Below are 12,007 nucleotides of genomic sequence, written 5' to 3'. Positions count from 1 at the left end.
ACAGGACTCTGGTCCCAGGGGCTCGGCCGTCGGGCCAGCACCCTCCCCAGCCCAGCGGACCCCGACGTGCCTTGAGGATGAAAAATGCCCACAGGATGCACTCTGGTTCATTCTTTGGAAACTAGTCACAACACGTGATCATTTCTCAACTGTTCTCTTGATCACTCACCCATCCTCCCATAAGCCAGCCTTTCCCGTGGTCTCGGCTGGGGGATGGGTGTGAGGACCCTGCCCACGGCGGCGGCCAGGGCATCCCTGTGCTTGGCCCTGGGGACAGACACGACTGCCCTGAGCCCGGACTCCAAGGGCACCCACGCCTGCTCCTAACAGCCCACTGTCACCTCAAGCTTCACAGCACGGGGGCCAGCCCCAGGCTCCCCGGGACGCGTGCAGTCCTTCCTATGAGGTCAGCAAGGCCCGCAGTCCGGGGTGCGGGCTCACCGACTTCCGAAAAGAGGTGGGGACGTTCTAGGATCACCCATCCAGGGTCCTCCTGCTCTTTTGGGGGCTCTGGCTGGCATCTGACGAGGGGAATGGGGTGGGGGGCGGCAATCCCCTCATTATCCGCTGAAAACCGGGGCCCATGGAGCTGGCCCCCTCTTTCCCCTCCCCTGAGGCACAAAGAGGGACTCAAAAGTTAATAAACTTTCCTTTATTCGGTTACTGACTATGATCAACCATCATAAAATAGAATGGGAGTGTCAAGACTGTACAGGCCACAGGGCTCTGGGCTGAGAGGAGAGAACGGTGGGCTTGAGGGGGACGCTGGGGGCGGGGGGACGGTGCAGAGACGACAGAGCCCTGCAAGCGTCCAGCCGCGGCGGGAGGCGCTGGGTCCGGCGGGAAGGCTGGGGCTGTGTGAGTGAAACTCTCATGTGCAACATTCATCGGAGCGGGACCCAGCCTGAAACAGGAGGGAGGCAGATCTTCCAAAGCCTCACAGGGAAGGTAAGGCCTGAAACAACAACCTCACAATAATAAGGGGCAATTTACATTCCTCACCCAGTCTTGGCACCAAGGTTGTGCTTTAAAAATATATTCCACTGGAAGACTTCTTTTTTTTTTTTTTTAAAGGTACCCTACAGCAGCTGTTTAAAACATAATTCTTACGGACAAATATATATGCATATATATTAAACATTTTAAACAAATAAAGTCATCTATTGTACCTGTACAGAAATGAACGGAGTCGACTTCGAGATAAAGAAATGGCAAACGTGGTGGCAGGGGCTGGGGTCTGCTACGTGGGGGGGCTGTGGCAGGGAGGGGGGCCCCTCTCCTGCTGGCTGCCCCGCCCCGCCCCGCCCCTCTGGCTCTGGGGGGTCGTGATGAACTAGGCACTACGCGGAGACGCGCGTGGGCTTGCGTGAGGCGTGACGCCTCTCTCGTCCCCCGCACCCCAGCCTGCTCTCCGCTCCTCAGGGACAGAGACCCGCTCCTCCTCCCTCCTTGGTCCGGTCGTCCCGTGGGAAGCCGGAGCTTCTGAGGGTGCACATGGGACATCTCAGCGAGGAAGGCAGAAGCAAAACCAAACCCACGCCCAAAGCCCACGGAAGACACGGAAATAAACCACGTGCAAAGGTGTGGGAGCCCGCGTGTCAGTCACGGCAGGGAGACACGGGAGCCGCCACCGCCGTGGAGCCGTGACCCCCAAGATACTCCGACCGCTCGGAACTCAGAGCAGAGCCCCCGGGGAACCGTAGGTCAAGGGACCCAAACAAAGACACTTGTGCCCACGTGGGGACACCCCACAGACAGCCCGGCGAGGACAGGCGAGGCACACACATGCCCGGGGTGGCGGGTGGGAGAAAAGCGAGAGAGCCCTCCAGCGAGGTGACCGGAGCCAGGTCCCTTTCTAAGTGGAATAAATAAATGGCTTTCGTTATTGTTAAGAGAATAAATACAGGGTCCGGGGCACCGGCATCGGGACGGACGCTGAGCCTCTGTGCCCGTGGGCGGGCGGTCCCTCCTGGCTGCTGCCTCGTCCCGGCGTGTTTCTGACGTCCTGAGCTTGGTCCCGGCACAAGCCCTGTCTGAGCACCTCTTAGCACCCCTGGGTCTGCTCTCGGGGCCGGGGCGCCTCTTGCAGGCCCCACCCCGGGACCCGGCAGGTGGAGGCTCCCCAGGCCACCCGAGAGCAGACGGGAGCGCAGGGCCGGGCTTCCGGAGGTCCTTTGTGTCCTTTTCCAAGGAGGGGCTGGGACTGGCATGCAGGGCCTTCGCCAATGCAGGGGAGGGGGCAGGGAGGCTGTGTCCAGAGCTGTCCGCGTCCGTGTCCCGAAGGGCAGCGGCGGGGGGAGGAGGAGGAGGAGGAGGAGGAGCAGGCCTTCCTCCCACGGCTGCGGACGCCGTCCGAGGCGCAGGGTCCGCGGGCGGCTGGGCGCTGGCACCGGTGGCTGTCGCGCCGGGTCCTGGCGGCGTCACTGGTAGAGGAGGTAGGCCTTGAGGGAGGCGGGCAGCGGCAGCGCGTGGATCTCGCCCAGACGCTCCTTCCCCAGGGCCAGGCGCACCGAGCGGCGGCAGAGGTCCATGAGCGGCAGGGGCTCGGCTGCGGAGACCGAGGAGAGAGAGCGTGTGAGGTTGGCTCGGCTCTGGGCAAACACTACCCACAGGAGAGCGTCCTTCCTATTCGCGTGGACACTCACAGGGTGATTTTCATCTTAAAGTCATCGTTCCTAGCGAGCACAGAACCCACCCTGGGCCGGGCGCCTGCGCAAGCTCTCTGCAAACACGCGTTCCCTCCCCACCACCTGGGCGACGAGGATTTCACCATCACAGGCAGACGAGGGGACGGAGGGATGGAGTCCGGATAACGCCCAGGGTCGCGCTGCTAGGCGGACAGGAAGCTAGGCTGTCCCCCTCTGACACCAGGGCGAGCGGCAGCCGCCGGGGCTCCAGCAGCCGGCTCTTCCCTGCGTGCGCCCCGCACCAGACTGCACGCAAGCTTTCGGGAAAGGAATTATCTTGTGAGACCCCCAACTGCCCACGGGTACTGTTCCCATCTGCATTTCACAGCTGGGGGCACTGAGGCACAGAGGTCATAGGCCAAGGTCACAGGCCGGGCACCTGGACTGGGAAGAGGCCTCTAGCTGCAGCCCGTAAGGGCGCCCGTGTCCTTGTGTCCCCTGAGGGCCCGGCCCTGTCCTCCTGCCAGGGCGGCTCCGTGCAGCCAGCGGCTCAGATAGACTTTCAGCCTCAGCAGGAGCCCGCCAATCCTTCCCTCCCAGGCCCGAGGCCCTGCTCACCCCTTCTCCCGAGGTGACCTCCCCTTCCCTCGTCCCTAAAAGCAGGGCCCGGGGAGCTCAGTGTTCTGGACATAGAAAGGGTGACGCGAACGGGTCTGCGGCTTCACCCACGGGCGCCCCTTGACTCTGAGACTCCTTTGTGAGCAAAGCGAAGGCCAGACCCCCCAAAACCCAGAGAGACCCCAGCATTTCCCTTGGGAGCCCATGCCACCAACACGAAATGGGTTCAAGTTCTCCCATAGTCACCACTGTGTCTCAGAATATTAAAAGTCACGTTAAAAACTCGAATTACTGAGGACCAATCCTATGGCTGAGGGTGTCGGGGTGAGGGGGAGTGACGGCTCACGGCGGTGGGCTTCTCTTGGGGTGACGGACAGGTTCTAAAGTCTATTGTGGCGACAGCTGCACAGCCGTGGATACACTAGAGGCCGCCGAGTCGTCCACTTTAAGTGGGTGAAGGGATGGCGTATGAATTACATCTCAACAAACCTGATCTTAGAAAAAACAAATCTTAGGATTGATAAGGCGTTTGCTAAATCCCAGGCTTTAGAAGAAGACAAACAACTGCTGTCCGTCGCCCGTGGGCCGTCACAGGAGAAGGAATTGAAGTAGTAAACCTTTTCCATGGAGTGCTCTGAACCCGGGCCGCTCCTGGAGGCCGGAGCATGAACCGAATGACCTTGCATCCTTGAAGGTCAAGGGTGCCACAGACTCCGGGTGAGCAGGGCCGGGTTTCTCCCCCTTCCTCCTTGCAGAGCCTTGGGGGTCTCCCTCACCATAGAGCATCCTTGCCCAGGCGGCCCCAGATCTGGCTCCTCACCTGTGCCCTGCACAGCAGATCACTCCTCTGCCTGGGCCTCAGTTTCCCCATCTGTTAATACAGAATCGAACCAGATGGTCCCCAAAGTCCCATCCAGCTGAGGTCCCGAAGGCCAGAAACAGCAGCGCTCGGCCTGGACCTGCTGTTGGGGAGCGGCCCTTCCGCTGGGCCGAGTGGGGGAGTTTGGAGGTGCTTTCCTTCCTCCACTCAGCGGCTCTCCTCCATCTTCCCCAGTCCCTCCTCCTCATGACGTGGCTCAGCCCCCACCGGGAGCAGAGGGGCTTCCCCTGGTGGCCGGAGGCACGTGGAGGCACCGACAGCCATTGACGGTGGCCCGAGAGCCCCGCCGGGCTGTGGAGTGAGGCCCGGGAGGGAGCTCCCATCACACTCTCTTGGCTTAATGGGTTTCAGGTCAACTCACTCTCCCCTTATGAAGAGACACTTGTGCACAGCGGGCCGGCACCAGCCGGCGTCCGGCTGCCCTAGTTCGGGTGGCTCTCATCACAGCCCCAGTGGCAGCCGAGGCTCGTGGGGCTCCTAGCGTGTGCCTGGTGGGGGCTGTGGTCCCCATCCTACCATCCTACCGATGGGGAAGCAGGTTCGGGGGGGTGAGAGCCGGGGCCCCAGGTCTGAGAGCCCAAGGCCAGAAGACGGAAATACATCCGTCTATGAAACGCTAAAGTGCGGCTCTTTCTGCACCAACGTGAAGCGAAAGCTCCCAGCAGCTCTTTGCAGCTCACCCAAAGGGGCAGGCCCGACGGCTCCCCCCAAAAGCAGCTGTGGCGTGTGTATGTGTGTGTATGGGGCGGGTATGGGGGTGGGGTGGGGGTGGGTGAGGGTGTGTGTGTGTAGGGGTGGGGGGTGGGGTGGGGGTGTGTGTGTGTAGGGGTGGGGGGTGAGGGGGTGGGTGAGGGTGTGTGTGTGTAGGGGTGGGGGGTGGGGCGCTTCCCCTGCCTGGCCACCTTTGGGCCACACTGAATAGCCCAGTTAGGGAGGGTTCTCGCGACCAGAAGGGCGTGTCCTTCAGACATGCCACCTCTCCCACGATGGGCTGCCGGAGTGGCAGCTGTCGGCTGCTGGGATGCCTTATGAGCTGAAAATAGGACCCATCACCCAGGCGTCCCAGGCGTGGGTCTATTCCCGGGGCCTCAGTACACAAAGAGGTCACCCTCCCCAGCCCATCTCGCAGGAAGGAGCCAAACAGTGAGGCAGGGGCATGGGCTGGCTGGTTTCCAAAGGCCGGGGAGGCCAAGCGTGCGCCAGCCACAGAGGCAGGTGTGGGCGCTGTGCTACGGAACGCCTGTCCCACGGGTTTTGGTTGGTTGCTAACAGGCCCCAAGAAGCCCCCCGCTCGCCCCAATACTTCTCGCTGGGGGCTGCAGGCTCTGTACCCAGCTCCACCCACAAAGCTGGGTGCCCACTGGGATCCACCGAGGAGGTTCCCAAGCAGAGGAGGCCGAGCTATTGGGTGAGCCCTGGCCGCTGTGCCATCTCGCTCATTTGCATCGTTTATATGAATGAGAGGGGGCGGGTGCCAGGACGCAGCTCAGGAATCAGGAAGTGAATCAGGCGCTATTTATGGGAGCAGAAGGTTGCGGAACTGGGGCGTCCATGCGCCCACTTCCGCGTTTCTCGGAGAAGCGGTTACCTGGGGGCCCGTGTGACCATGCTCGGCCCAGCACCGCAGCCCAGGAGGGAGCTCCCATCACACTCTCCAAGTCCTCGGAGACTGGGACACAACTCGCGCTCCAGAGCCCACGCCGTGTCTAGTGCACGGCTAAATGAATGCGCTTTGGAAGTGCCCCGGATTCAGCGACGTCCCCACCCTCACCTCCTCCGCTCCCGTCACGGGCCTGGCCTCACTCCTGCCGGCAGCGGCAGGGAAAATGCTCCGTGAGATGGATTCTAGAACGCGTGGTGGGACTGCCCTCCCGGGACATGTGTGCCCGTCCCTTTACATGCAGCAGCTCTTACAAAAAAGCAGCAAAACCCAACACGAATCCCTCGTCTTTGCCAACTGGGGAAGGACGCCTGGCACCTGGCCGGGAAACGTGGTCACCCCGGGTCCCCTGCCCCTCAACTCTGAGAGCCCACTGTCCCCGGGGAGGCAGGGCATCTAGAACAACCACGTCCCTCACCGGCTTTTTTCCCCAGACCCCCTCAGGGGACCCCGGAGCCGCCAGCACAGAGAGAAAGACCCTAATGAGCGAGAGAGGCCACTTGCTTACAACTATGTGAGCACAGTTATGCGAGAGGACCTACTACCGCCAACGCCACAAACCCCAGCTCAACAACACGCTGGCTGCTGTGCTAGAACTTGGTCAACGCAAATTCTAAAGGCAGGTCAACCAGAAACAGACTACATCTATCAAAGACCATCCATCCATTCATTTACTCACCATCCATCCATCCACCCACCCACCCGCCCATCCATTCATTCATCCACCCACTCATCTACTCATTCATTACTCATCCATCCATCCACCCATCCATCCATCAAACCTGCCACCCGTCTATCCATCCATCCACCCGCTCATTCATCCACGAGGTGCTGCCAGGTTGGCCGGCAGACTCCAGTGAGAACTTTCCATTTAACCAGAGGCAAGCAAGCGTCGCCTCTGAGCACCTGAGGATGCCGGGGCGTCTACTGAAAGACATCTGAGTCCCAAGGACTGCACAAGCTCCTGGCCAGGCCCGCCCAGGACCCCACGGACACAGGCGGCCGGGGCAGGGCCACCTGGGACGGTGCAGAAGACACTTACGGTCGAGTCCGTTCAAGTAGCGCATGCGGATCTCGCAGTGGCCCCAGACGGCGCTCACGACAGGATACAGTTTTTTGCCTTTGAGTCCCCGGAAAGCCACGCCCATGTACTGTCCGTCCACAATGAAGCTCAGGGTCCCGTCGTCCATGTCCAGGGCCACCAGGAAAGAGTCGGGGACAATGAACGTCTCGTCCGGCTCCAGAAAGGCCGGGTACGTCTTGCTCGGCTGGTTCTTGCCGTCGTGGTAGAGCCGGTTGCGCCCCAAGTCCCAGCCCCAGGACTCGTGGTTGTTCCCCACGAGGGTCGTGTAGCCGACGGAGTGCAGGGGGGCGTCGGCCGTCGCCACCCCCACCACGGCGTGCGTGCCCCGCTGCCGCATGGCCCACGTGATCTGCCACACGTGCAGCCCCCGCGTGTACCCGACCTTGCCCCTGATGGCGTCCGTGCTCTGGGCCACCGGATGCCGGTGGAAGATCAGCTTGTCGTCCTCCTTGACGAAGACGTTGAGCGAGCGGTCGTTGTTGTTCCACGAGTGGAGCAGCTGGACCTCGTAGGACACGGGCGGCATGTCCAGCAGCAGCTCCAGGCGGGTGGGCTTGCAGTAGTCCAGGCCCTGGAGCTCCTGCTTCAAGGGCCGGTACGTGGGGTCCCTCATGTCCACCGTCTTGATCCCTCCGGTGACCTTCTGACCCATGTTCGCCTCCGGCTTCACGGCGTCCCCGACTCCCAAGGCAGACGCATCAACGGCGGGGCCTCTGCTCCCGAGGCGGCGAGGCGGCCTCTGCACGCGGCGGCGGGGTCCGTGCTGCCTACCGGGGGGGAAGAGAAACAGGACCCGGTGAGCAGGGGTGGGGGCGGGGGAGACGGTCCACCGGGAAGGCCAGGGTCAGAGCGACAGGCCGGCCACAGACGCGTCCCCGCAGCCCGGCTCTGGGCTCCCATCACCCCCGACACGGGCCGGCCGGGGCCCTGGCACCGAGGGAGCCCTGCCCTGTCCCCGCAGGTGAGCTGTCCTAAGGGAGAGGCCCCAGCCTGGCAGTCGCCGGGAGAGAGAAGGCTCCGGAAGGGCGGCGAGATGCTCCGCTGTGCCGGGGGCACCACGTTCCTAATCGTGGTTTCTCAGGCAGAAGGCCCAGTGGGCACAGGTCTGGAATCAGCCCGTGCGGTGGGCATCTGCCCTGGTGCCAGCACGGGGGGGGGGGGGAAGGAGGGCTGACTTCCTATGCCTGCTGCCTTGGGAGGCAAAGCCCTGAGACGCCCCTCCCAGCCGCTCTCCCTCCCGGCACAGCCGCCTCCCGCAGGCCCCTCGGCTCACGCCGGGGAGGGAGGCCGGGCTGGGCAGCCACGGAACTCCCGGTCAGCGAGGGCCTCAGCCCCGGGCTCTCTGCTCGCTCGCGGGCCCTGAGCCTGCAGCAGCCCTCCAGCAGGTCCCACATCCGCATCGTGCCTGGACTGGGGTGCCCGTGACGCCCTCTGGAGGCCCTGAGGCAGCCCCATGCCAGGGGGCATGAGCCTCGCCCGCCGCCCAGCGTTCTGGGCCAGCCCATGGATGACCACCGCCTTTTCCTTCAACCGGAAGCCAACGTGGGCTCCTCGGGCTCCAGCAGACCCTCTGGGAGGAAGTCCGACTCCAAGACCCCTCACTCCTGCTCTGGCTGCCCCAGCCGCTGGCTCCTTTAAGGGAGGGCAGGTGGTGGGTGGGAGGAGAGACCTCACTGCCTCTGTGCCGCCCCCGCCATCAGGGGGCTCAGCAGGAGGAGGGGCTGAAACGTGGGGCTGAGGGACTCAACCACCCTGCCGTCCCATCTCCCCCCCCCCCCAACCCCCGTGCCCGCCTTGAAGAAGGGAAAGTAACAGGGACTGGGCTCCTGAGCCTCTCTCTGGGCCTGCGGGACGCTTGGCTGCCCAGTGGGGGCTGGGCTCCTAGGACGAGGGAGCCTGGGTGGGGGCTGCGGGGCTCCCCTCCGCAGTGGGCTCATTGCTTTCCCGCCGGGAAGCAAAGACAGAGCGCTGCGTGGCCCCGAGGGCGGGGACCAGGGAAGCTGGGCGCCTGGGACCAGCAGGCCCGGAGAGGAGGGACGTGCAGGGGCTGGGCGCTCCCGAGGCCTCCAGCCGCCCGGAGCTGGCCCTGCCCTGGGAGGAGTCCCGGGAGACGATGTCTTCCTTCGGGACAGGCCGGCCTCCTGGAGGCTGGCTCCGGGCGGAGGGAACGTTCCGGATGAGAACCCTGGGCCCCGGACCCCGTAACTCAGAGGCAGGCCATGCTTCTCCCCCTCCCAGTCGTTTCTTCCAAGACAGGCTGGGGACCCCTTGTGACAAATGCCTGCAAAGCCGGTGCAGAGCTGAGGCGTCCTTCTGCAGCTGGGGGCCCACCTGGTTCCAGAAAGTTCTGTGCGTATGGAGACCTCAGAGACCTCACATCCTGGATCTCCCAGGACAATCCGTTTCAAGCTTTCAGTCCCATCGACCCCCGAGAGCCACTGACACCTCCAGGATCCCCCTTACGGCCCCACTGAGGGGCACCCCATGGCTTCGGGGCTGGCGTGCCAGGCCTGCGAGGGAGGGAGAGCCTGAGGCTGGGTGTGGAAACGTGGTCCCGGTGACCCCACAGACTGGCCTGCGGATGCCCCCCAACCTCCATCCGAGCATCCTCTGAGCTGGGGACAGCGGGTTTCAGTCAGAAGCACCACACCCATCTCTGTGTGGACACCCCCCTCTGCCGGTGCCCAGTGAGCCCTCTGCGGGACCCGGGGGGACACGGTCTGCTCTCTGGGAGGACGGGGAGGAAATTAACTTCCCGAGTTCATTTCACTGCCCCTTGGAGCAGGACAGCCATTGCCCTGCTCTTGGCTCTGTCATCCCAGCGGGAAGGCCCCTCGGAATCTCACTGAGGAGGGTCCCACCCCGACCATGTGACAGGTGACGCTGGGCGGAAGGGCACTGTGGGAGAGGATGGCGGTGGGGAGACCATGATGACAGGTGACACTGGGCGGGGGGGGGGGAAGGGCGCTGTGGGAGAGGATGGTCGTGGGGAGACCACTCACACACATGGGTGCACACACACCTGGGCACTCACACACACGGGTGCACACACACATAGGTGCTCACACATGGGCACTCACACACATGGGTGCACACACACCTGGGCACTCACACACACATAGGTGCTCACACACATGGGCACACACACATGAGCACACACACACATGGGTACACACACACCTGGGCACTCACACACACGGGAGCACACACACACTGGTGCGCACACACATGGGTGCACACACATGGGTGCTCACACACACGGGTGCGCGTACACACGGGTGCACACACATGGGCACACACACAGGTGCACACACACACGGGTGCTCACATGGGCGCACACCCTCAGCACCAGCAGCTGCGGCATCCAGGCTGATGAGCAGGATGTTCCCAGAAAGCACATGGCACGTCAGCCACCGTGTCTCCAAGACCGCATCGCCCGCTCCTCCCCACGGCTGTCTCAGCCAACCCTCAAGACAGGCAGATTCCTGGACTGTGCCCCTCCTGTCCCACCAACCTCTGATCACCCCATAACACCCCGTCCCCACCGTCCTCAGTCCCTGGGGCTGCAGGGCCGGTGTCAGGCCTGGGGGAGGGGCACGGGGGAGGAGGCTGTCCTGTCCCCACAAACCTCTGATCACCCACACGACACCCCGTCCCCACCGTCCTCAGTCCCTGGGGCTGCAGGGCCGGTGTCAGGCCTGGGGGAGGGGCCCGGGGGAGGAGGCCGTCAACACGCGCAAATGCAGCAGGGTGAGGATTCCACCAGGCGGAGGCACGTGTGTGTACATATGAATACCCATGCACACATCCCCATGCGTGTGCTCACCGTGTTCCAAGGAGCGCTACCTGCAGGACCATTTTTCTATGGGTAACGGGGTGGCCTGTTGGGCTGGGCTCTCCTAGCATCTTTTTCTCCAGGTAAAACCAGTTAAAGATCAGAAAGGGTCAGAGAAGAACTGGTGGCCATAAAGGCAGGCGGGGAGCGCAGGAGAGGAAGGACAGCCTTCCCGAGACCCCGGGAGGTGTGTGTGTCGGCACGGCGGCCGCTCGGCAGCTCGGCTGGGGTCTGGCTCGCAGGCCCGAGGGCGAGTGAGAGCTGCCCCACTCGCCCGGGAAGTGTCGTGTGGACACGTCCTCCCCCGAGTGGCAGGCACACCGCCCAGGCCAGCACATCACGCAGGCCTTCTCCCTGTCCCAGCTCTGTGGGGACGCAGCGGAGCCTGCCCCCGAGGCCGCCTCATCTTCACGCTCCCCTTCCCTCAGCTCCGCTGGTCACAGCTGCACCGGACCCTCCTCCCACTCACCTACCCTCTCGTCCCGTCCCCGCCCGGCAGCACTGGCCCCCGCAGGGCATGGTGACAGAGAGAGGAGGACAGTCCCCAAGATCAAAGCCGGGCCTGTGGCTGTGAGGGTCCCGTCGCGTGCGCTGGAGGGCTGGCTGCGGGGAGCGGGGGACGGACCACACACCCACACAAGGGAAGCAGGAGTGACGGTCACAGCGGGGACGCCTGTGCTGCACCCAGACACCGACTCATCTTTCCCTGAAGAGGGACACAGAGGGCATGAGTGTGCACAGGTGTGTACACACACACACGCACACACACACGCACACACACGAGAAGCGTGGCAGGCCTTCCAGATGTTGCACTTACTTACGACAGAGTGAACGCGACCAAAAGCCCTGGGACCGAGGGGATGGGGGTCGCGCTCAGTCAGTCACTAAGGGCTGTGGTTTCCCCTCCTGAGCACCCCCCCCCCCCCCCGACGCCCCACACGTCATCAGCTGAGTCCAAAGCCAGTTCATGGCTCACGGCGAAAGGGGTGCCTCTCGGGCAAAAGCCCCCCCTGTCCCTGCACCCCCCAGAGCCGGCTGCCCATCAGGCATTCCAGGGGGACCCAGGCGTGCCCCAAAGCCTCCCCCCTCCTCCCAGGGCCGACTCCCAGCGTGGGCTCAGCCTGGGGCCCGGGATCAGCGCCCGCATCACAAAGGCCTGCTTCGAGGGGGTTTGGGGGGCCACAGCTCCCCACAGAAGGCAAGAGCAGCACCCACAAACCCCTTCCCTCTCGTCTCCCCAGCGGGACCCTCTGTGCCCACAGGTGGAGGGGCAGCAGGTCGGACTTGGAGGCGCCCAGCACCG

The 12,007-nt window shown here is 63.6% G+C and overlaps 1 protein-coding gene across 1 annotated transcript in view; it reads right to left on the bottom strand.

Moving 5' to 3' along the window:
- Nucleotides 1-636: 636 nt before the first annotated feature.
- Nucleotides 637-12,007, bottom strand: part of SPSB1 (splA/ryanodine receptor domain and SOCS box containing 1) — a 59,422-nt gene continuing 48,051 nt past the window's right edge. Inside the window, exons 2-3 of the mRNA XM_054721239.1 lie at nucleotides 6,828-7,636; nucleotides 637-2,548 (exon numbers count right to left, since the gene is read on the bottom strand). Of these exons, the coding sequence (XP_054577214.1) occupies nucleotides 2,421-2,548; nucleotides 6,828-7,521 (822 nt within the window). The 5' untranslated portion in view covers nucleotides 7,522-7,636 and the 3' untranslated portion in view covers nucleotides 637-2,420. The remainder of the gene's footprint in view (nucleotides 2,549-6,827; nucleotides 7,637-12,007) is intronic.

This window comes from Eptesicus fuscus, chromosome 9 (assembly GCF_027574615.1).
Source record: "Eptesicus fuscus isolate TK198812 chromosome 9, DD_ASM_mEF_20220401, whole genome shotgun sequence".
NCBI lineage: Eukaryota > Metazoa > Chordata > Mammalia > Chiroptera > Vespertilionidae > Eptesicus > Eptesicus fuscus.
The sequence above is the reverse complement of the archived record's forward strand: the minus strand, read 5'-3'. Positions and strand labels throughout refer to the sequence as shown.